General features: G+C 36.6%; 2 protein-coding genes across 6 annotated transcripts in view; both read left to right on the plus strand.

Moving 5' to 3' along the window:
- Positions 1 to 25,819, plus strand: part of FNIP1 (folliculin interacting protein 1) — a 543,489-nt gene that overhangs the window by 243,003 nt on the left and 274,667 nt on the right. The window lies entirely within an intron of this gene.
- The window catches only part of RAPGEF6 (Rap guanine nucleotide exchange factor 6), a 168,077-nt gene that overhangs the window by 90,848 nt on the left and 51,410 nt on the right, over positions 1 to 25,819 (plus strand). For all 5 annotated transcript variants that reach the window (XM_081936498.1, XM_081936495.1, XM_081936494.1 and 2 more), the window contains exons 7-8: positions 13,857 to 13,988; positions 20,765 to 20,945. In XM_081936498.1, the coding sequence (XP_081792624.1) occupies positions 13,857 to 13,988; positions 20,765 to 20,945 (313 nt within the window). The remainder of the gene's footprint in view (positions 1 to 13,856; positions 13,989 to 20,764; positions 20,946 to 25,819) is intronic.

Consider the following 25,819-nt stretch of genomic DNA (forward strand, 5'->3'; position numbering starts at 1 on the left):
AGGAGAAATCCCCACCAAAGTTTCTAACACTAAGAAACAATTTTAAAAATAGCTCTTTTAGTTCATTGGCAAATACTTATTTTAGTTACTCCCAATTAAAATGTTGCTGAACTCTTGTCAGTATTAATGTGTTTGTATGTAGAAAAACTGAGGGCAGAGTAATGCTTCTGTTATGATTTGAAGATTGTAGGTCATAATTTTTGTAAGCGTTTGTATAGTTGTAAAATATTAGTTGTAAGTTTTTGAAATTGTCACAATGTGGAATTCAGACTAATAACTACCTATTAATTTGTATAGTAAAAGTTGAATTTGTGTCCAGAGATCATAAATTGGGAACTTCACTTCTGATCGTTTATAAAATTCATACCTTTATCCTAAAACATTGTGCCTACTAATTGAAAATATTTGTGTTTGATTTTCTGTGCATTGTTTTGTGTTAGTTTCAGTGCTTAACTATTGTTCTATAAGACTAAAACTAAAAACAGATGGAATATCTGTGGAAAAGCATAGATGCTTTTATGTTGTCATATATTTTACTCTTTTTACCATAACTGGAATTATCTTATCTTTTTTTCCCCTTGAAAATGTTCTTAAAATTGATTAGCTTAATTATTTTAATGTTCCATATATTTTAGGGGAAAACTGTTATAGTAATTTTTTTACTCTTGTGAATATTATGTATGTCTTTATGCTACTCATATATATGTCTCTTGGGATGGTAGAATTGAAAAGGATGTTCAATATGAGAAAGTTCTTTTTTAAAAAAAAAGTCTAATTATAGCAGCAGAGCATGAGAAATATCCTCCATGATAGCTCACATAATTACATTAGGGAGCATATCTGTAATATTGTGTTTTGCCATCTATAGAGTTATATTTAGCACTAGCACTAGCTCTTAGACTTATATACCTCTTTACAGTGTTTTACAAGAAGTTTACAGAGTCAGCATCTTGCACCCAACAATTTGGGTCCACATTTTACCCACCTTGGAAGGTTGGAAGGCTGAGTCAACCTTGAGCCGGGTGAGATTTGAACTGCCAAATTGCAGGCAGCTGGCAGTCAGCAGAAGTAGCCTGCAGTACTGCACTCTAACCACTGTGCCACCATAGCTCATTTGAGTATGAAAGATAACTTTCTCCAGTGTGCTGAGTAGAGAATCCAAGGAAAGGATTAACTCTGCTTCTCTGTCCGGAGACTAAGTCTCTCAATCTTCTGGTCACGCTCCTTTGCCTGTGTGTCTCCCCAGTTTCAACTCAGTTTTTGCCTAACATTCTCCATAATTAATAACTTCTGGAAGTGGGTGCTCCTGGTGGTTTGTAAACATTGCTGATATAAATCAGTACAGCTCCTGTATAAGTTTGAATAAAACTTTATTTTCCATAGATTATGCTTCTATATTTCTATAAAATATATTTTATTATTTTGTTGTAGAAATCAAGGAGTCATAAAATTTTTAATTTATATTTCATTGAAGGGTTATAATTAAGATAGTAACTTAAGAATTCTTGATTTACTTGCCAACTGAGCAATACATTTTAGATGTCCATTTAGATAATTGATGATTGATTTGCATCTTAGGAAGTTTTATGTAGGAATCAATCCTGAAGTTTCTAAAGAGCTAAGTAGTTTATCTATAAATACGTCTCCCCCCTTCTTTATTTCAAGGTATTTGATCCTTCAAAATTTTTGTTGTGTTACAAATAGGTATGGAAATTACTAATCAGTTAGTCACCTTATAAATATTATCTGATGAATGACAGTTACACTTTTTCATCCCTTTCCTTAATATTTCACAACCCAGAGTCCGTATGGGATATATAATATCTTTTGCATTACTGCAAATTATAGAAGAGCACTTGAATGAATTATAATTCTAAAACAGAAACATTGTTAAAGTTTAGCAATTGTAATATAATTGCTTAAAAATATCAATGACAAGATGAAAAATCTACTATATGGAGTCTGAAATAATGTTAAAACTAATAGAGGAAATACAGAACCTTACAGATAAGCACCCTTGTAATTCACCCAAAATAATTAATGTTGCATATAAGATATAAAAGTACACATTTTGGAAATGAACAATGGAAATAAAATTATACATGTATATATCAAGTATTTTAATTCATTGTAGGTTACAGTGAACAGTATATGAATGTTTTCTTACACATTTTGAATGAGCAATTACTATTTGTGCTCATGAAATTCTTCATGAAATTCTAAATATTTTTTCTACAAATAGCTTTGCAATGACTGTAATTAGAGTTGTCTTTCCTACAAATATGTTATCATGCTATATATAATCTGCATAAATCTTTATTATGAATGCTAAATAAGTATATTTTTCCTTTCCTAAAAATTATGTGAAAATGTAAAAGAACAAATGGATTGCTATTGCTATATTTAGGATTGAATTAAAATAAGGCTGTTAGTTTTCCTCTTTGTTGTATAATTTAAAAACTGTTGATAGAATCACACAATCGTGAAGCATTGGACTGAATATAATTATGTGCCAGTGTTATCGGCACATATGCCATCTGATAGGAAAGTAAATATATATATACCCAAATCAAAAACTCTTTGTTGAAATTTCAGAACTGTTACGTATTATAGTTTCTTTTGATATCAAGTCTACTCAGTTCCCTGCCTAATCAGTCTAAATAGTATCTTTTATCTGGAAATTCTTGTCTGAAACTCTTTATTGAACGACATAAATCTTTCTCATGTTGTAAACTCTTCCGTCAGTAATTCACACACTGTAAAGTGTCTCCTAAAATAGTCTATTCCACTGTAAAATAGTTCTTGTAATTAGGAAACTTTAAAAATATTTCACCCATTGAATTTAGTTGTCTGGTGGAATAATCGGGACTCAATTCCATCATCTACCATCTACACTCAAATTTCCTCTTAATTTTCTTCAAAAAATACTTTCAACAATTACTCATTAGATTTGGTAGACTCATCACTCATCCTGTTAGACATAAAGGAAGCAGCCATACACTGAATCAGATGTTTGGGTCATTTAATCAAAAGCTGTTAATTCTTATTGACATAATCTGTCTAGGTTTGAAATAAGAATTTTCACTTTTTATCAAGCAATTAAGTTGGTAAACAAAACATGGGTTCTGTCACTAAACTGTAGTCCACCTTATTTGGGTATGCTTTAATTTGTAACATTGTAACTAATTTAACACAAGATGTCCAGACTAGAAGTAGTATTCTAAAGTGACATGGTGATTGAATTAAACTAAAAAAATGTTTCAATGGAATTTAAGTCATTATTTTTTTTAGCTGCTACAGTATATCAAACTGTTAGCTCATATTCTATTTTGTTGGCTTTGGCACAGTATTTCAGCCTATCAAAAATTCTTTGGCAACTTGATTGTATTATGTTATTTACTTGTAAGCTTGTAAGACATAATTTTGAAAGTAAAGATTATTAAATATTTTTGAATTCAGATCTACCATAGAAACACTGAATGTCACAAAGTATATAATAGAGCCTATGGCACAGCTGTGGATATATTACAGACGTATCATGCAGATTAGGCTAATTGTGCCAGTTGATCACACTTATATTTTGCAGGCATTCATATAAATTTGGACATAATTACATGGTGTGTGAGGAATTATTTAATTATAGCCCAGACATCTTTATTTATTAAAACAATGTATAGAAGGAAAAAGCATCCCTAGGCGTGATCTTCAAATTATAAAGTATACATACATGATATAAAATACATTAAACATTGCATTCTTATGTACAGTATGTGTTGTCTGGTTCCCAAGTATATCAGTAGGAATACTGATACAGCAAAATCCTTTATATCAAAGTGATTTTCAGCACTATTCCTACAGTGGAAGCAAAATCTGGTTCCAGAAGACTAAGATAAAGATAAGACTATTTGTACAAGGAATATAGAAAGACCTTTCATTGATTCTCAGAACTCTAAAATCTAAATTGCTAAAAAGTGTAGCAATATCGTCTTTGTTCACTCTATATATTGTAGTCTTCTCTTTATTAATCATAATCGGTATTAAAGATATTGGAAGACATTTTTATGGAGAAAGGAAATCCCGCAAAATACTTTATATACTGTCAGTAGTTTGAGGTTTAATTTAATTTTCATTGAAAATTATAATATTTCAGATGATGGACATTGGAGTCAAACTTCAGAGTTGCACTTAGATGCTGACATATTTTTTGGAAGTAATTATTACCCCACTTTTCTGCTAAAACATTTGAGAGACTAACAAGAATAATTAAAACCAGATTTAAATTATGTAATGTGTACATTCACATTATATATAACTATATTCGTGTAATTGAAATTATACATACGTATCAGTTAAAAGGAAAGACTTCTCATCCTTACCCTGGTTAAGAAGCCAAGGGCTTTGGAAAATACCAGGTTTTTAACGTATCTCTGAAAGATAAAAGAGGAAATGCCAGATAGGATTTAAGAAGCAATGACTTCTATGATATGATTTCAGAGATGGGAGGTGTTTGAAAAGAAGATTTTTAAATTATTTTTTTCTGCATAGACTATAAGAAATAATTTTGAACAGCAGCAAATGTGGGCAAATTTTTTACCATGTTTTATGTTGACCGTGGGTAGAAATCCTAAAGGGTAAGCAGTGAATTAAAATCTGAATTGGTTGACAGCTGTCTGAAATGTGAAATGAAAAAAGCATGTACATTTTTAAAGGATGCTTTAAATGTTGATCCACATAGATGCATTTTTCTGAATTTCATCTGATACATCTCTGTGCTGCCATCCTTCAAATACAGGGGGATTTAAAAAAGCTTTTAAGAAATTTCAAAGTGATTTTTTAAAAAAATAACCTTTTGAGTTCTTCTGGGTATTCTATTTCTTTTTATTATGCTATACAGGTAGACCTTGGCTTATGACAGCAATTGGGACCACAATTTCCATTACTTAGCAATCTAGTTGTAAAGTGAGATCGCTTCACTTCACTTACAGTCCTGGTTGCCATTGTTAACCGGATCTCACAGTCATTAGGTGAGGCAACTTTCTACTAGCTTTCCACAACCAAAGTCAATGGAAAATTACAAGTCTCAGCCTAGCAGGCAGCCAAATGGCTTCTGGTGATGGAGAGGGATTTTGGGGGTGGGTGGGGTGCAGGGGAGGATCAGAAGGTGTATGGGAGGTATGGCACATGTTGGGAAGGGGGGGTGTATGAGGTCAAAGAAGTATGGATTGAAGGGAGTTTACAAGAGTACGAGGTTATGTGCGAGAAGTGCATCATGGGTTGAGGATAGCATGCAATGGTGTAAGGAAGACATGGCAATGGTTGGGAGAATGTCTTGTAGTGTGTGAGTGTCAGGTGTGCTGTAAATGCAGAAAAGCTGGTGGAAAGTACATGAGTGGGATAGACTCATTCCAGCAACTTGCGTACTTCCCTATCAGTTTGCCCATTGACTTTCTGTGGTAACTGGAAGGAAAAATTTCAAATGTTGATCATGTAATCATACATTAAAATAACATTTATTGTCATTTTCCTGTATTATACAATAGCACAGATTAAAATGAAATTCTGATGCACCGCTCTCGAAGGAAGGACACCACCCACCACCCAAGATCACCATTCTAAAGAAGATAATATAATAATAGCAGCAGCATTCAAAAATGCCAAGTTATACAAATCTCTCTTTCCGTCCCTCCCTCCCTCCCTCCCTCCCTCTCTCTCACACACAATTTTGAATACATAGCAGAAAAAGAGTCTTGAGAGTTAACTAGGTTGATAGGATAAGGTACAAAACTATTATACAATCTAGTTGTTCTGCTTTGGATACCACGAAGCCTCCTCCGAAAAGGCAATAATGAAAACTGGTCATGGAGAGGATGTACAAGGTCCTTGGTAATACTGCAGATCTTGGTCAAGCAGTGCTTATGTGTTGTTTATAAGTGTCATAGGGCTTGCACCCAGGACTATGGGGTGCCGGGACAGCCGAAACTCTGATTGTAAGTACCACTATTGTAACTTCAACCACTATTGTTGCTGAACAAAATAGTTGTAGTCCAAGAACAGCCTATAGTAAAAAATTTTTTTCCATGTATACAGTTGAATTTTACAAGTTGCAGATAAGTTGATAGTCCCCTCTTCTCTCCCTCTTTCACCTACCCACTTGCACACGTAATTTGGTCTGAAGTATAACTAGTCATTTTTCTGTCATTAGTATATGTACTCCCCAATGCCATACTGATACTTGAAATGTGTTTCTTAATAAATTATGTGTATTGTTCCATATTTTGGCTAGAATATTAGAAACTAATATTGCTACTACAAGCAAAAATTGAGTAAATTCACTTATGTTTCTACATCCTTTAATCAGAAATCTCTTACTCTTTCATTCAATATTGAAAACCATCTTCACTCTCTATATTGCCACATAGATTGTGCACAGTATAATTTAAATAGCTCCATGGTTGTCATGGTTACTATGAAATCTGAAGCTGCACAAGATACAGTAGACTCAGCTATGTATGTTGAGATACTTCAATGTAAAAAAAAATCTTTGAATTCTCAAGACCACTTCTAACAGTTCAATTGGGAAAGCATAATCTTTCCATGTAGGTAGCATTCAGGTGTAAACTTAAATGTGGGAATTGCAAATCCTATTACTTATATAAAAAAATAATGTATTCAGAAGGTGGAATATGCAATTCCATTTTTCCTAGATTATGTAAAAGAAACAATAACACTAAACAATTCTTTTCTGATTTTAAATCATCACACGTGTTTTATAGATTTTAAAAATTTACAGATGTAAAAAATAAAATCTCCACAAACAGGTGACTTCACAAAAGTATCTGCATCTTTTCTTGGCAGCAGTATGAAGTAGTTTGACCCTGACTTTCAAATGTTTTCTTCAGTTTTCCAATCTAGTTTATGATTCCAAATAAGATTAGCCTGATGCTCTGTATGGGAGAAACAATCTGTTAGATGCAGTAATGGCAAATGGTTCCACTATAATAATAAGGTGGGTTTCTCCATTGTATCATTTGTTTTCCCTAAACTAATTCAACATACTAAGTGATTAACTTTCAGGTTAGTAATATGTGGGAATTATAACCAGGTATAATGCACATGGAAAATGTAGTCATTCTGAACTCATTGTACAGGAATTAAAATAGTTTGCAGTAATTCACTTATGCAGATAAAGGATGGTATATTTGCACTTAATTGTAAGTATCTGATATTTGAATTATATATGAAAAAATATAGAAGCTCTAATTATCTGGGACTCTGTACTATATATGAAAAATGTAGGATAAAAATATAATAATATGGTTTCTTGTGTGCATCTACTATAGCATCAGAATTTGAGTATAGATGATGTCTTGTAGGTTTTCAGCATGCTATTTACTTTAGAGATATTTTTTTTTCTTACCACTGACTTACCTCTAGTTTTTTTGGTGTGATCAATAAATAAACTGATCACACCAAATAAATTTGTAGGCATTTGGAGGACACCGTTTAGAAATTTACATTCCAAGTATCATAGTCTATATACATACTTATATTTGGCCTACTGTACTAGTATGCGGTTTATAGTTTTTATAGTCATGATGGCAGATGTAGATCTTGCACAGCAGATTCCATATTTTGTCAACATTAACTAGCTTAGCTAAGTGGGAGAAGCCATTATTTGCCTACATGATTGTTTTAAAGGTTGTTTCACAAAGCATATAGTGAATCATTCTGCTTTTTGTAGCCCATTAAGTTACATAGAGTGGACATGGATTTTGACTTTTAACATAATTATTCAGCTGCTAAGCAATGCAGTCATAAAGTCTGATATCACATGACCTTTATTGCTTAGCAATGGCAATCCCAGCAGTAGTTGTTTCTATCATTAAGTGAGAATCAGACATTAAGCTAGGATCTCCTCACAACCACTGGCTTCCAACAAGTGAAGTCAGTGGGGAAACTGGGAGGAAGTTGGAAGTCCCAGGCAGCTTGCAAGCAGACTAACAGGCAGATAAATGGCTGCTGCCTGGTAGGGCAAGGTTGGTTGTAGTGGTGCACATCACTTTTTGGCTCAGGAATGGTGAAGCAGGGTATGCAGGTGGGTACAATGGCATTTGTGAGCAATGAGCCCAGGGATGACTGCTGCTGTATGGGGCAGGCACATGGGTAGGTGGAATGGTGCATGCAATTTCAGGCCTGGGGGGTATTGCTGCTGGGGGAGGGAGGTGCATGGGTAACCAATGAGGTGTGGCAAGATTGGGGGTGTCTTCTGCTAGGCAGGAAAGACTTACTGGAGTGACTAGCGACTTTCCCAGCTGGCTATCCTATTGACTTTTTTGTGGGAAGTTGGCAGGGCAAGTTACAAATGGCAACCACATGACTGGAGTGCTGCATCTCTTTTATGTGCAAGCAGATTGCTAAGCGCCCAGATTGCAGTGACATGACTGCAGGTGTGGTGTGAAGGCCAGACTTCAAGGACTGGTTGTAAGTGCCACTTGTTCAGCGCTATGAAAATTTCAAATTGACACTGAATGTGTGGTTGCTAAGCAACTTATATTATATAATCCAATTGTATATTCCTACTATTTTCTAGATAATTTTATACTTTGGATGAAATAGAATGTAGATTAATATTTTATTTAATACAAAACAAATCTGATTGTATAAGCACCATTTGGTTAGAAAAGGAAATATTTTATAGTTAATGTATTTCTGAAATGTGAAAATTCTTGCTTGTACATCTCTTTTTAAGAATTTCATAATAATCCTTTCAGATATTCCCCATATAGATCTGAAGCAAAACCCAAATTCACTTGGTGAGTTCATTCGAGACCCTTAAATTTAAAGTCACTGTTGACTGATCCACTGTGATATTTGCAATGAGAAAGTGTATGAATGGAAGATAAAGATAAAGCCTTGGAGCAATTAATTGTTTTCATGTTATCACATGTTTCATAAAAAGAGGTGAATAAATCTACTTTAAAAGATATAAAAAGTTTAAAGATGCCTGATGTCTACAAAACATAAGTTAGCTGTGGTACAAAGAAGGATGGATGATCTTGAGACAATCAAGCAGCTGGCAGCCATCTCAAAATTTATTTCTTGCATTGAGGAATGCAGAAAAGTGAAGGAAAAATAGTTTTTGGACAATGTGACATATAGCAATAAAATCTAACTGAAGTGGGATATCCATTATATATGTCCTACAATCTAAGAAAAGCAAATACTTACTTGTTTGATTTACACTGTGGCTTTAAATCTTATTGAGTAGTCAAGTTGGTTAACAAAATTTTAAAAATGATAGCATCAAAAATGAAATCAGAAATGAAAGTTAACACTAAACTAGCTACTAAAATAATTTAACAGTTATGATGAAACATTCACTGTATTGATTTTTAAAAAAACAACTGGGGGCACAGTGCCAGAGAAACAGAAAAGGTCCCTTGCACATTTCTAGTAAGGGAGACATCTCTGCCAGTAAGGACAAATTCTGAAGGGTCTTTCCAAGATAAGAGAGATAACGGCAACTTGAAATTGACTACTAGTTAGATTATGTTATGTAATTAGTATTCTTCTTTGAAAAAAGTGAGAAAGTTCCTGAAATAATTACAATGAAGTGCAATATATTAATAACTAGCTGAATACCCGTGCTCTGCTACGAAACTATGTGATCGGGCTTGATAAATTGACACAGCTTGAAAATTAATGAGTTGTTACCATCGACCTCTCCTCTCCCCTTCTTTCCCTCAGCCTTGCCTCACAGAAGCCTCCTGTATCCTATCCCCTTCTCTCCCTCAGCCTTGTTCCATAGAACCCTCCCCTATCCTATCCCCTTCTCTCCCTCAGGCTTGCCCCACAGAAGCCTCTTTTCCTCTCCTATCACCTTCTCTCCCTCAGGTTTGCCTCACAGAAACCCCACCTCTCTTTTCACCTTTTCTCCCTCAGGTTTGCCCACAGAAGCCCCACCTATCATATCACCTTCTCTCCCTCAGGCTTGCCCCACAGAAGCCCCATCTATCTTATCACCTTCTCTCCCTCAGGCTCCTCTCCAAACTCCCAGCCAGCAGGCCGGATGAGTTACACGCTAGCCATGCCTACGTCCAAGTTTTCAGGTTGGGAGGGCTAGTAGAATGTCTTAACTCCTTAGCATCAGAGCATGTTAATAATAATATAAAAAATACCAATGCTCTGATGGTCATTTTGAAAAATCCTTTGTTGCCGAGCACCTAGAAGCCAAGAGGAACATTCGTGCCAAATTTCAAGTTTGTAGGCTTTACAGTTCCGGAGATTTTGTGATTCCTGTGTGAGTGTTTTTGCGTTTTTATATATAGATCCATACCACTGGAAGGGAGGGAATGGGGTATACATATGAAAGAAACTTTTTCAGGCAATTGAACAAATAACACTATGTCAGAAGAATACTTATAAGAAGAATTTTAAAATCAGGTAATGATCTGGCCTGGAGGGGCAAATCTCTTGCATTTAAAAAAAATGATTGGTGTCATGTCTATCTTAAGTGTAAGTATAGTTCATTATGCAGGTAGTTCAGCATATGTAAAATAAATATAGAAAATAGAGACTGAAATTTACATTGGGATGAGATACTAGAACAGCAGGAAATAAAATATTTGTAAAGTAAATGGATAATTTAAAAGTAGTATCAATTTTGTGGCAGAATTCAGGAATTTTAACCTAAAAATCTTCTAGAAGGAGTTGTTACTCCTAAATATCTAATTAAAATGTTATTCCCTCTCAGATGTAAGAGGCATTTATCTCATTAAAATAACCAGGAGTCTAACTTTCAAAACAAACACATCTACAGTTGGGTGTATAGTTTTAGATGCTAATGGTCTTAACTAATATTAAGTTATTTTTATTTTTACATTGTGAACTATTGTAAAAACAGTTTTGATGGACCATCATATGTTTACTTAATGCTAAGATATGTGTAGTAACTTTCACTGCGCTAGAATTATTAACTCATTTGTTCCTGCATCCTGCATGATTTCCCACAATAATTATATGAGCTAGTATTTGGTATTTAGGTACATTTAAAGAGAATAATTAGGATGTTGTACGAGGTATTATGGTTGAGACTTGACTGTGGTTCCCTAAAGCAGTCATATCAATGCATATCAGATAGTAATCTGATGACAGGTCTGCAATCCAATTCTCAGTCAGGGAAATGATCACCTTCCAACCCCCAGCTTGCTTGCTTGTTATTTTAAGCAGGCTGACATTCTGCCCAATCTGTTGGAAACTGATTTTACTTTTACTATCCAAATTTGGAAACTTCCTAATGTCCTTGGAACAATTTCACTAATTAGCATCTGTTGTTCCTTAGCAGAAGCATTCTGGAAAATACTGTTTTAGAGATTTTTGGTCTGAACTCAATTTTCTTTTTTAAAAAAAGTTAAAAAAGAACGCATTTGAAATCTTTTCACTGGAATAGAAGTTTTTTACTATCTAATTTCAGGTAGAGGCACTAATGCATATCTTAAAATGCAAATTTTAATAGCAATCATGCAGAACACTCTATATCTGAACCAGATATTTTAATGTTATATAGAAATATGGGAAATATAGTATTTCAAAATTGAGATGACCTCTCCTGTATATATTGTCTTAAGGATATAATAATGGTTTTAATAATTTTGATTATGTGCCATCAAATCGTTATCAATTTTTAGAGACCATAAAGATAGATTTTTTTCATGACAGTTTGTCCCTAACTTGGCTTTTCAGGTCTACTGATGATGTAATGTTTTCTTCCTTCCACATTTGCCAGCATTAGAATCTCCTCCAGATAGCTAGGCCTTCACATAATGTGCTCAAAATAAGACAATTTGTGTTAGACTTCTGGTTAGAAATATATTTTGTTTAATTATCCATATATTTGTTGGCATCCATGGTATTCTCAAGAGTCTTCTACAACACTTGAACAGCATTAATACTCTTCCTATACTGCTTTTTAAAAGACCAACTTTCACTTGGGTCAGAAGGAACATCGTTTCCACCATTCTGATTTTTGTAGGTATAGACACTTCCATGGTATCTGAATATTTTTTTCCAAGGCTCTACCAAATGCTAATCTATGGCTTCTTAACTGTTCCTTTACTCTTGAACGTTAATTCTAAAAAGCAGAAACTGTCTACTACTTTGCTATCTTCCACCTCATAGTTGGATATTTTACTGATATATATGACAATATGCTATTAGGCTGCTGTGAAAATGAGAGTACAATTGCAAACTTTCATAAATTTTGCTTTTAGAAAGCAAAATGGTTTGCAAAGGAGCATTTTCAAGATGATTCCACATTTTGGCTTGACTTCAAATGATGATGTATTTTCTGGGAACGATCTTTTGAAAATAATTTTTGCTTAAGCAGCTGTGTGTGTGTGTGTGTGTGTGTGTGTGTACTGGAATCTGTGATTATAGAGGATGTTGAATTACAGCTTCTGTTACTTCGAATTGTAGCCAAGAGGGTTGAAGAGCTATTGAATTCAACATCCATTTTGTCTACTGAATAGATTAAAGCAAATGAAATATCTCAATACATACAATACTTTAAGTGAGATAAGTAGTCCAACAAAAAGCAACTTGGTGCTTGTTGTGACTAATGCACTCCTAAATATCTTTCTACCCAACGTGTATTACATTTCTGTTTTTTTAAATATAACAAGTAAACCATTATTGTAGTAATGATCACATTTGTAAATTTATTTTTAAAATCTATGACTTTTTTACTTATATAAGCTAGAATCAACAGTTCCTATAAACAATTTTTATTCTAAGCAATTATTTAAGAATTTCAGTATCAAATTATACTGCCAACACATTTAAGGATTTGTATTAGCAATTATTTAAAACTGAGGCTGAAGCTTCTAAGGGTCATTTTCATATCAAGTTCTAGAGGTCCATTTGTAACATCCGTTCTGTAGACATAAATATATTAAACATCAGTATTTGGGAGCTGATTGAAACTATTTGTCTAATACTCTAATCAATCTACTTTGCAGTAGACAATGGGGCATAGTCAGTTCACATTATCTGGATAAAGCTCAAAATAAAAGCAAATAGTGAAAATAAAACTAAAATAAAATTTAATCTGTACATGTAAAATTTATCAATATTAAAACATTCAAGCTTTTAATATTAATACATATAAACTATACAAATGTATATATTGTATACATATAAATGAAATGCATAAAATGAAATAATAATTAAATATTTTTGTGGTAACCATTGAGAGAAATACAGTTTGTCAGAGTTTACCGTATTTTTCAGAGTATAAGACGCACCTCCCCCCCCCCCCCAAAAAAGAGGGTGAAAATCTGGGTGCTTCTTATACACTGAATACAGCATTTTTGGCCTACCAAAACCCTGCCGCCCTTTGCAAAAAAGGACATACAGAGGCTTTGGGAAGTTCGCAAAGTGCTCCTGGGGGCTAGGGAGGGCAAAAGTTTTTGGGGAAAAACGTGCGTCTTATACTGTTTCATCATCTCCTTATTTTCAAAAAGTAGTTTGCAAATTAATTTGTGTCAAGTATCAATTTTGGAAAGAGTCACAAGTCTTAGCAAACTTAAAAAAAAAAGACAAGACAAAAGAACAGGTATGAGTGAATGAGAAAGTGAACTTCTCCATTTAGTAAGGTGTTTTGCATTCACTCAGATTCAATTGCAATTCTACTTTCACTTGATGATTCTCAGTGAAAAGATACTTTCTACTTTGAAGGAGGATAAGTTGTTTACCTATTTTTTTAAAAAAAATACTGTCAAATTATTTCCAGAGAGAATATTAATTGGTTGAATTTGCAACTCTATTTAATACTGCCCCCCCTTTCCCTCTCTTTCCAGCTTCCAGCAGACCTTACCAAGATGCATCTCACAGATAATCAACATCCGCAGGTGACACATGTCCCTTCAAGTCAGTCTGGTTGCAGCATTGCCAGTGATTCTGGGAGCAGCAGTTTATCAGACATCTATCAGGTAAATTTAAAACTCTTTTATTTTCATAACCATAGGTGTCGTTTATTGAAATATTTCACAGAATAGAGAAAGTGTAACTTTTTTTTTTGTTAAATGTGACTTCTCCTCTCCAACAGCCAACACAATGACAAGCAGGGATTAACACCAGGCAATCAATTTTCAATCAGTCAATCAGAAAACAATAGCCTAATCAAGGAATATTACCAAGGAGAAAAATACACTTCCACCAAAAAGTGGCAGGGCAAGTTACTATATGTCAGTGATGGCGAACCTATGGCAGGCGTGCCACAGGTGGCACGCGGAGCCATTTGTCAGGGCACGCAAGGCACTGCCTTGTCAGCTAGCCAGCGTGCATGTGCCCTGGCCAGTTGAGTTCACCATTTTAAAAGCCATTTTTCACCCTCCCCAGGCTCCAGAGGCTTTATAGGAGCCTGGGGAGGGCAAAAAGAGCCCCCCCCCGCCCCCCGGAGGCCCTCCAGAGGCTTCAGGGACCATCCGGAGGCTTCCCTGATGCCTTCGGAACGCTTAAAACGACTCTGAGCAAACCAGATATTACTTCCGGTTTGCTCGGAGGGTCGTTTTAAGTGTGCTGAAGACTTCAGGGACCGTCCAGAGGCTTGGTGAGCTGGCAGAGGTGGCAGCAATGGCAGCAGGAGGGTGGAAGCCTGGGGAGGGCGAAAAAAGCATGTAAAAATGGGGGGGAGCGTCTGTTGTGCGCGCATGCGCACTGGGGGGGGTCACACATTGCATTATGGGTGCAGCACGGCCGCACATGACCCCCCTGCGCTCCCCCCACTTGTGGCATGCGAGCCAAAAAAGGTTCGCCATCGCTGTTATATGTAAACAAACTGTTCACACAATAGCACTGATTGATGATGTTACCTAATTGGAAAATGAAACATCTACAAGCAAACAACGAGGCTCAAGGAACACCTTTTGTTTTTGCAAGTAACTTTAACTGAAAAGTTAATCTCACAAGTTTTTACCATGGAATTAATGAGGAAATAGTTTAAATGGAGAAGATTTTATTGATCCATTAGTGCTGACAATTTAGTAATGCATATGCTGTTTGCATTATAGCAAGGAAAGATAGGGATATTTAAAGAAAACATATGTAGCTCATTGACAGAATATTGCTCATACCATGTAGAGGAATACTAAATTTTATTTCTTGTATCTCTTAAACAGAAGGAAATCACAGAGTAGGAATATATACAATTGTATTTTAATGCACAATTGGGTATATTGATTACAGAGAATGAACTTTTAACACATCTCGAGAACCGCAGATTGTACATCAGTGTCAGACAGTAGATGTAATACTGAGCTTCACAGGCTAATGTGTAGTATTCTATGACAATCACTAAGTCTCTTATGATTCATGATAAATGTATTTATGATGACTATGATCATGATTTATCACTTTTATCTTTTATATACACCGAGAGCTTATGGACTAAAGACAGATTCCTTGTATGTCCAGTCACACTTGGCCAATAAAGTATTCTGTTCTGTTCTGTTCTGTTCTGTTCTATTCTATTCTATTCTATTCTATTCTATTCTATTCTATTCTATTCTATTCTATTCTTTCCCATTCCATTCCTTTGGTTGGTAAAAGTCAATTTCAAGTAATCCTTGTCACTTTTGGTTGTTTTTTCCTTTTGTGTGAGTTGAAAAAAATCCTTTTAAAATGACAATGTGATGGCACGAGATGTGTGAAACAATAGCTTCTTTTACTGTAGTTACTATCTGTGAAGTAAGTTACTAGTTCCTTTATCAGACTAAATCAGCAATGCTGATAATGGTAGTGGTGGTAATGGTCAGATTGCAGAAAAACTTCTATATTTTGAAAAGGTTTTTAAACTTCAGGTTTATGCATGTGAATAAATTCTTCACAGGCTATGTGCTTCACCTTATTAAACTGTTAGATGCTTCAACCAATATCTGCTTGTATATTACTTAATAACCTATAAACATTCATATGGTAAATGAAAAATGCCAAATTAGCTTGGTCTTCTTTGAAGTTGAGTGGCATTAAAATACCATAAATAAATCTGTTCATCCACAGTTAGTCAAATTAACAGTGGGCAGGTATGTATTATTTGGAGTTAGTTTACATGTACTCAGCCTTACTTTTTTTTTAATTTAAAGACTTTATTAAGGCTGGTGCAATAATATCTTAAGGCAGAAGCCCAATATCTGCACTCATTCTGCCTACATAGATTGCAATATAAATCTGTATTCAACAGAGATTGTTAGTCTTTTCTGTGTTATGTTTATATTTCTATAATTATTTTGGGCACAATCCAGTAGGTGTTTAAACATATTTAGTTTCATGGATTTCCAGTGGACAGATTTATATACAGTTATGTGCTTAAGTTTTCAATTGAAATGGATGGGACATAAATTCATAACTTGGGCTGCTAGTTTATAATCATTTTATTGTATGAGATTTGAGATATGAGATTTGCACCGTAATTAAATTTATTAGCAAATTACTTCCAGCTGCAGATGTGAAAATCTCACTAATCCTTTTTAAATGTCTGTCACAAGATGATCCTTCTAGTATTTTTATTATGAAGAATCTTATCGTTGGTATGTGAATTTTAAATTTGGGTATCTGATTTAAATAAAGAAGCAGGCATAGGGATGCTTAATCTTTCCTTATATTCTCTTTTGCTTTTCTGGTATGTTTCACAAGGCACACAAATTTTAATTTTTACAGACTGGGAGGAAAATCTACTGAATGCTCTGAGGTGTTCAGATGAAAAAAATACTAAGTTTAGGAAGACTTGTGTACTTCCCATTCTCTGCTTCTAAAAAAAGCAATATAATAATTTTGCTTTTTTTTAGTCATTGCTTAAATAATTTGGATAGTATTTTCACCATTGCCTTATTATATCTGCCTTCCATAACGAGATTAATTTTGAAAGTGCTGTGACTGAAATTTCCTGTTTTTGTTGGGAATTTTAAAGGTTGTAATTCTGGGCATACCAGATTTGGAAGACTGCAGAAGACCTGGGAATTCTCATCCAATGGAAACATGAAATCATGAAATTGAGGTGTTTTATTATGATCAGGAAAGGGACGCGGTGGCTCAGTGGCTAAGACACTGAGCTTGTCGATCAGAAAGGTCGGCAGTTTGGTGGTTCAAATCCCACGTAACATTAAGGGAGCTCCCATCACTTGTCCCAGCTTCTGCCAACCTAGCAGTTCGAAAGCATGTAAAAATGCAAGTAGAAAAATAGGAACCACTTTTGGTGGGAAGGTAATAGAGTTCCGTGCACCTTTGGTGTTTAGTCATGCTGGCCACATGACCACGGAGACGTCTTCAGACAGCGCTGGCTCTTCGGCTTTGAAATGGAGATGAGCACCACCCCCTAGAGTCAGGAACGACTAGCACATATATGCAAGGGGAACCTTTACCTTTTTATTATGATCAGAGGTCGGAAACGAATAGAAAAACAATAGATTTTTGACATAATCAATATCCAATAGATAAATATTAATTAGAAGTGTGGACTCAAGAATCTATTGTGCCACAAGTTGTTAAATTTGCTGCTATAACCGTTTATTGGTTCACAAAAGTAGCCCCCAAATATTAAATATCAGAAAACAGTAATATAATGCTATAAAAAGTAGAGGTTTGGAATATTTTAATATGTAACCATAATTGGGACTGGTAAATTGGCTGTTAATCAAAGAGGCCACTAAAGTGAAATGGCAACTACACCATTTCACTGTATGATCTTCAGTATTTCTTTGCTTTATAGATATAAATGTGAGGATTGGTGCAGAGTTATTTTTTCATCACTAGCATAATTGCAAACAGTCATTGTATGAAGCAGTTGTTAAACAAATCCGACTTATGTTGCTTTTAATTTTTGCATGGATTACTTTCCCCCAAATCTCTATGAAATTGGATATTATATTCATATCTGAGGAATAAATCATAAAAATGTTGCTAGCAGTGCTTTGCTATTTCACCACCATTACCATCAAGTGAGGTACACAACATCCTAATTTTGAATGGACCTCTCCCAATTTATCTTTAAGCCATTGCGTTAAGTGAAGTTGGTAATGTACCGCAGCAGAGATGTAATATTTCTACTTCTGTACTGACTCTGAAGACACGTTGTTTGTTTGTATTGCAATCTGATCCTTGGATGATGTATACTTTAAAAATGATAAATCATGACATGACTGCACTGCATAGTGTAAGCTTATTCATATTTATTGGAACAAGTTGTTATATAAATAAAATTTCCTGTGATCAATAAATATGAGGGATAGCTTCCATCAGAATCTGTCCCTTGGAATAGAATTAAAGGCTCATTTTAAGCCAATAAATATAACATAGAACATATCCATGTGTATATTTATATATTAGAAATTGTACGATGTGATACTAACCTAAATGTGGGGCAGAGACAGCACATGTCACCCTTTTGTGCAACCCTTGGAGTAAGCTGGATGTAGAGTAATGCACCTGGCTTTTCTTGATCCCTTGGCAGCCTGCAATGCTATTGACCATAGTGACTTTCTAGATCAGCTGAAGTAATTGGAGGTGAGTGGCAATATATTGTGCTGGCTCTTCTCTTCCTTTGAACTGGTTCCAATTGATCATAGTGAGACATCCTATCCTTGACCCCTACTTCGTGGTTTTCTGCAGGGTTTGGTGCTCTCTTGGCTCCAGCTTAAAATATCTACATGAAGTGCTGGGTACTATCATCCATCATCATATCTATGGAGGTTCTCAGTCATCCAGTTCATGGTTGTCCTGAAGATGCTTTTTCAAGAGGCAACTGAACTTTCTTGTTTTTTCTTTGAAGACCTTTCTCTTCTCATCCAAGAAGCTTTTTCAGCTCTGACTGGATGGTGGGGAATGGAAGGATTTATATTCCTTGCAGACAGCTGGTTATTTGCATTCTTTTAGATAGTCGTAGAGGCTATTTGGAGGTTTATCTATGTCCTCCCAATCACTTGAGTAGTGCAAATAGGTGCGGAGCATTCTGGAACTGCTGAAAGTACCATAGTGTAGACTGGAGATAGATGATGTCATATTTCTTTCCCTCTGTTGAGAGAGGGCTGTTCAATTTGAATTTTGAATCAATTTGAAGTGGTTGTTTTGTTTCGCCAATGTACAGAGCTGCACAATGTGGTATATGAAGTACAATGCAGTGAGACATGTGCAGATCTGTACATTGGGGAAACAAAACAACCACTTCTTAAACTCATGGCACAACATAGGAGAACAAACCCATCAGGACAAGATTCAGCAGACCATCCACATTTAAAAGACAAAGACCTCTCTTTCGAAGACAGCAAAGTCCACATTTTGAACAGACAGGACCGCTGGTTTGAAAGCAAGGGTTAAAGAGACCATCTATGACAACATTGAACAGCCCTCTCTCAACAGAGGGGTAGGGATAAACTTTATGGGTAATTAACTAACTTCTGGCAAGGGAACAATTGCTTGCTGTATAAATTTTAAAACTTGTTAATCCTGATCAAACCAGGGTTTCTTGGCAATGTAGCTAGGCCTTCACTAGCATGTAGGGAAGATATTAATTACGGACAAATTTGGATTTTATTTTTATATTATTCTATGTAATCTGTCCAGCAAATACTATTTATAGGTCATATTAATATTTTTTTCTTAAATAGGACTTTAAGTAATATTTCTTTTATGCAAAGCTCCTTAGCTTCTGCAGTACCATGGTCTTAAATGTTTTCAAACTTAGATCTCAATAATCCTGGAATACTCATTTATTTTTTCTAATTATGATGTTATTTTCTTCTGAACCCATTAAGAATATTAGACTACCGTACTCTAATACATACAAATTCAACAGAAGGTTTCCTTCTTCCAGAAATATTAACACCCCCCCCCCGAAAAAAACTGAACATTGGCATTTATCTTTTCCTCCCCGTTAAATCATGTAATTCTTCAGCCAAGTTTTATTTTGTGGTTAGAAGGTATTAGAGTAGTGAAATAAGAGAAGACGACAATTAAAATATTTACATTTTTCCTAATTCATGCTATGTAGTCAGAAACATTGGCCCATCCCTCTCGTACCTCTTATTAATGCCTCAAAGAATTTATGGTTAAAAATTCTTGAATACATCTCAGTACTAAGAACAAAAAAAATTCTGCTTTTTCTCTAAAGAACAAATTGGTATTTTTAAAAAGAAAACAAAACAAAAATCCTCTTGCGGTGAAGAATTGTAGAAATGCCAAAGCTCCTAATTTTTAAGTTATCATCATTTGATCCCTCTTACTCAGTTTTATATGTTAGCCAAATAGGAATGAAATTAATTGAGGCTTTGATAATAATGAAGAATTTTATGAAGGAAAATATTGTTTTCCTTCATAAAAAGCAATCTGGAATTTTTCAAATTGAGAATTAGTTGGCTCTGTTAAATATAGATAAAGTTGGGATTGGATTTGAATTTATTCACATCTTATGACATACTTAACTTTAAATCTGATACAGATCATTCTTGGTTAACTATTTGATTCAGAGTTAAACAGTAATCTAGAATCCAGCAACTTACTCAGATATCCATAGTAAGATACAGGTTCATAACTGCTTGTGTTGGCATTTGTTTAACTAATGGTAATGGGTTTTACTTGATTTCCCAAAGAGTGGTTTGGCGGATGGATCATAGGATTTATTGCCTTGGGAAATAAAAGAAAAACAATTAGCCAGCTTCGCATGCATAAATGTTTAACTTTCAGAAACTTAAATATTATTTATTGCTTGTATGTTTAGGCTACAGAAAGTGAGATGGGAGATGTAGATTTAACTGGTCTCCCAGAAGCGCCTGTAGATTCTGAAGATGATGAAGAAGAAGATGAAGACATTGATAGAACATCTGATCCTCTGCTAGGGCGAGATGTTGTTCGGGAGTGTCTTGAAAAAGAACCTGCTGACAAAACAGATGATGATATTGGTGAGAAATAAAAATTTTGCCTCCATAAATAAATATGTTATATTGTTGTACAAGCTATTACAATTAATACATAGAGATGCAGTAATGAATTATCCAAATAGTAATCATTATAAAAGTTAAAGGATATCATACTTGTAGCAATAGGCATTAGCCAACTGAAGAGACTGTAAACATACAACTGTGTAGGAAGGGAAAAAAAGTGGGATGAACCAAAGACTTAAGATATGTTTTGTTATTCTTAATAGTTTAGCTGAGATCTGAAAGTTGATTCTGGCCTGAGTCACAGAAGTGGCTGAAGGGTTAGGGAGAAAACAGTGAAGTGTAGTGGTTGGATGATGTCCAAAATGTGTATTACAGAACTGGCAGTCTGCTTGGAGCTATCCCATTTGTTGATGGATTGTTGGATAGATAGATCCCCTCAACGTGAGAGTGGAATGGCATGGGGAAGAAAATAAATTATGTAGGACAGTGATGTTGAACCTATGGCACGCTTGCCACAGGTGGCATGTGCAGCCATTTGTCAGGGCACGCAAGGCGCTGCTCTGTCAGCTGGCCAGCGTGCATGCGTGCGCTGGCCAGCTGAGTTCACCGTTTTTAAAGCCATTTTTCACCCTCCCCAGGGTCCAGAGGCTTTATAGGAGCCTGGGGAGGGCGAAAAGAGCCCCCGCTCCCCCGGAGGCCCTCTGGAGGCTTCAGGGACCGTCCGGAGGCTTCAGGGACCTTCCGAGGAGCGCCTGTTGTGCGCGCATGCACACTGGAGGGTCGCACATTGCATTATGGGTGCGGCACGCCTGCACACGAACCCCCAGGCTTCCCCCACTTGTGGCACGCGAGCCAAAAAAAGTTCGCCATCGCTGATGTAGGAGAAAGAGAGCAGGGAGAACAATGCACGCATGATAGAACCCTGAAGATATGGTGGGACACATGCCTAAGGAAAGTGACTTGAGGGTCTGAGACCAATTCTACATTCTAGTCTCTCTCTCTTTTTTAAAGAATTTTATTGGTTTTTAAAATTTATGGGAAAAGGGTAGGTGGAAATACAAAAAATTTTTTTGGCAGCTCCATCATGCTAGAGGTGGGAATCTCTCCAATTCTCACAACTTTTACAGAAAGAAAAAAAAAACCAAAATAAAAGATAAGCAGAAACAGCATCTTATTATACATTGTATCAACCATGTGTTCAATCATCTCTTTTGCCACTTTCCAATATATCAACAATTACAATGATATTCCAGATATATTTATTTTTGTGACCTGAGTCTTTCCATTGTTGTTCCCTCCCCCCTGTCACCAGGCGGAGCCGCAGCCCCTCCCTCCTTCATGTGTTGTGTATTGTCGCCTTTTTCACTACTTCTTATATTTCCGTCCTCTAGGAGGGCACTATGTTTTTTAATGAAGGCCTCTGCCTCCACAACTGTGTCAATTCTAATTCTGTTTCCCTCCCAGAAGATCAGCATTCCTTCTGGCAATAACCATCTAAACCAAATTCCTTTATTATATAATTTCTTTGATAAGGAGGAGTACTTCCTCCTCTTATCTCTTATTTTTTCCAGAATTTGCTTAAGAATGGCAATTTCTTTATCTTTATATTTTAGTGCCCCCCCTTTGAGCCCCTAGAATCTCATCCCTCATGGTCTTCCTAAGAAATTTAACATGTACTTCCCTTGGAACATTATGTGTTCTGGCATATGCTGAATTAATCCTATAAACCAGATCCATATCCCACCACAACTGTTCTTTATCTCTTTTAACATATTCTGCTAAAATTGTACTCATGATATCCTTAAGATCTTCACCTTCTGTCTCCGGTAGGTTCTAGAATCTGAGAAAGAAGGACATTCTTTCAAGTTCTATCTTTGCCATAAAATTTTCCAATTCTATATTACCCTTCTGGACTGCCTTAACCTCCTCCCCCAGCCCAACCGCGCCCTCCTCCAGCACACCAATTCTCTGTTTATTTTCTGTTATTTGTTGCTGCACACTTTTAAGCTTATCTCTAAAATCTGCTACCTCCTTTTTCAACTCATTTTGTCCCTGCATAAGAGCCTGAAACATTTGAGTAACAGATAAATCTTTTGAACTCTCTCCAGTCCTTTCTTGTAAAAATGATGAAATTTTTGTCTGTTGAATTGTTGGACTGGATGTAGAAGAAGTTGGTGCCGAGGCTGCTTTGCCTATAGGTGATTTTCTGGGGCCCATTGTCTAAGTTCAGAAAGAGTATAAATCTTTTGCAAAAGAAATGGCGTCTGTGAAGTGCGCAGCCAAGCGAGTCCGAGGAGACAGGCAAATCCAAAAGTGAAAATTAATCCTCTGTCACAGTTCCAAGCCAAGAAGTCACTCAAAAAAAAAGAAAAAAAAAGAAACCAAATAATCCAAATCCAGAAAGACCACGTAACAGGAGAGGCTCCAAGAGTCCTTCAAAGGGGATAATATAAAGCCAGATTTTCTTCAAAAGTAGTTTCAAAAGGCAGACTTCATTTATAAGTGTGAAGAGGAAGAGGGAAGCAGGCCATCTTAGCTCCCCCTTGGAATCAGGAGCAGAACATCAAAAACTTCCATAAAGCTTTCAAAACAACTCAGCAATCAGCTCTTGCAGTTATGATATAAATCTTTTCACATATCAAGGGGCTAATTCAACTTTTTGTTCTCTCTCTCCATTCCGAGATTGAGAGATAGTCCAAATGCCGCTTTGCCTGAGAGGGGTAGAAGATAAAAGCAACCCCCCTCCAATTTTTCAACTTCAAACAGATTGAATCCACAACTTACTGCTCATTAATTAAAAGCAGTTAAAGAGATTGGGGCGAACTTCTCACCTCCAGCACTTCAGCTGCTGCATGTAGTTAACTCTTTCACTTCAGCTGCTGCATGTAGTTAACTCTTTCCTTCCGGAATCCATTCAGCGAAGGTGCTGCTATGCACCCCCTACGCTCCCCGGCTCCTGAGGCGAAACTGGAACCTTCCCCTGCTTATCCGGGGGGTTCCAGCAAACTGCCCTACGGCAGGTGGACCCTCCAAGACCACCTGTGCTCCTAAAAGGAGCCCACCGGAGAAGCGAACAGCGGACCAACATCCATCGCCTTCGGAAACCGGAAGCAATCTCTACATTCTAGTCTCTTGTATGTAGTCCCAAAATCTGGTTCCTGAAGATTTAGGAGCTCTGGATTCTGACTGTTGCTACTTAATCTTAGGTTTCTTTGTAATAAAGTTCATCTCACTGATGACTTGATTATGGACCAAAGGCCTGGCATGTATCATTTAAACCTGATTGAGTATGGAAAGTGCTGCTTTCTCTCACAAATGTATCTTCCTAGATTTAGGATTTTGCATCACCTGCAAGGGGATGAAATGTGGCTGTTGTCATTTAAGGGCCCTGGTGGGCTTTAGAGGTACTACCACAGACATAGCCAGATCTGGGACTCTCTGTTAATGAAACTGGGTTATAGGGATCACTTGGACTGCTGCTTGCTTATCTTCCTCCCTACTCAAATTTCTCAACTTTTTGGCCAATTTTGGGATAGATTTCTCCAGGCTTATGTTTATGGAGGATTTCTACTGTCTTCTCCGGACCTGAGTCAGAGATGGCTTGGGAGTTCATGATCATGTTGGCAACTATGGTGGACTCACATTTTCTTGTATCTGGAGTTCTGATTAATTATCCCCTATAGTAGGGAGATGGATCGTATTCAATCATCCCACCACAATGGGGTTGTAGAAGGAACTTGGAAATTTTCCAAGGTTAACACACTATCCAGTTGAAATCCAGGTTGCTGCTTGAGATAGGCAAGTGACAAGGGCTATGATTGGATCATGCTATGCAGAATCTCTGTGAGTGTGGATCCTGCCCTTAAATATGATCATGAAGTTACAATTGGGCTTGGAATGCAGTGGCATCTGCAGATCTAGGCACTATGCCTGGATTATATGCCATTGCTTTGTAAGCTGCACTAGAACCCAGTTTCTTTCTAGTTGAAGATTCATGATGCTGGTTATTATCTTTAAAGCCCTGAATGGTATAGGACCTGGTTATTTGTGAAATACCTCTCTCTAAGGCAGTGATGGCGAACCTAGCATGCGCGCGCTGGCCAGCTAAGTTCACCTTTTTAAAAGCTATTTTTCACCTTCCCCAGGCTCCAGAGGCTTTATAGGAGCCTGGGGAGGGCGAAAAGAGCCTCCTCGCCCCCCCCCGGAGGCTTCAGGGACCGTCCAGAGGCTTCCCTGATGCCTTCGGAGCGCTTAAAACAACCCTCCGAGCAAACCAGAAGTCACTTCCGGTTTGCTCGGAGGGTGGATTTAAGCGTTCCGAAGGCTTCAGGGAAGCCTCCGGATCGTCCCTGAAGCCTCCGGAGGGCCTCCGGGGGGGCAGGGGAGGCTCTTTTCGCCCTCCCCAGGCTCCTATAAAGCCTCTGGAGCCTGGGGAGGGCGAAAAAAGCATGTAAAAATGGGGTGGGTCGGGCGTTGCATTATGGGTGCGGCACGCCCGTACACGACCCCCCTGCGCTCCCCCCACTTGTGGCACGCGAGCCAAAAAAGGTTCGCCATCGCTGCTCTAAGGGTATCTATCTGTTCTGCCAGATAGGATAGAGTGGTCATGCTCCAGGACACTTCCATTAAATGTTGTCATCTGATGGGAATAGGAAATGAACCTTCTCTGTAGCTGTTTCTGTCCTATGAAACATCCTTCTTCAATGTTTCTGGCTTTCTGGAAAGCCTTGGAAAGTTGAGTTTTCTCCCCAAGGACTGACTGGGTTAGTGTGCGATTAGAGCCTAGTAAATGTGAATGCTCAGTGATGGAAGAATTTGTTTTGGACTGCTGAGAATTGTTTTTATGTTTTATTGTGTCTTTGTTTGCTGCTCAGTTTTATTGGATATTAGAT

This window comes from Natrix helvetica (assembly GCF_964273705.1).
Source record: "Natrix helvetica genome assembly, chromosome: 1".
NCBI classification, from domain to species: domain Eukaryota; kingdom Metazoa; phylum Chordata; class Lepidosauria; order Squamata; family Natricidae; genus Natrix; species Natrix helvetica.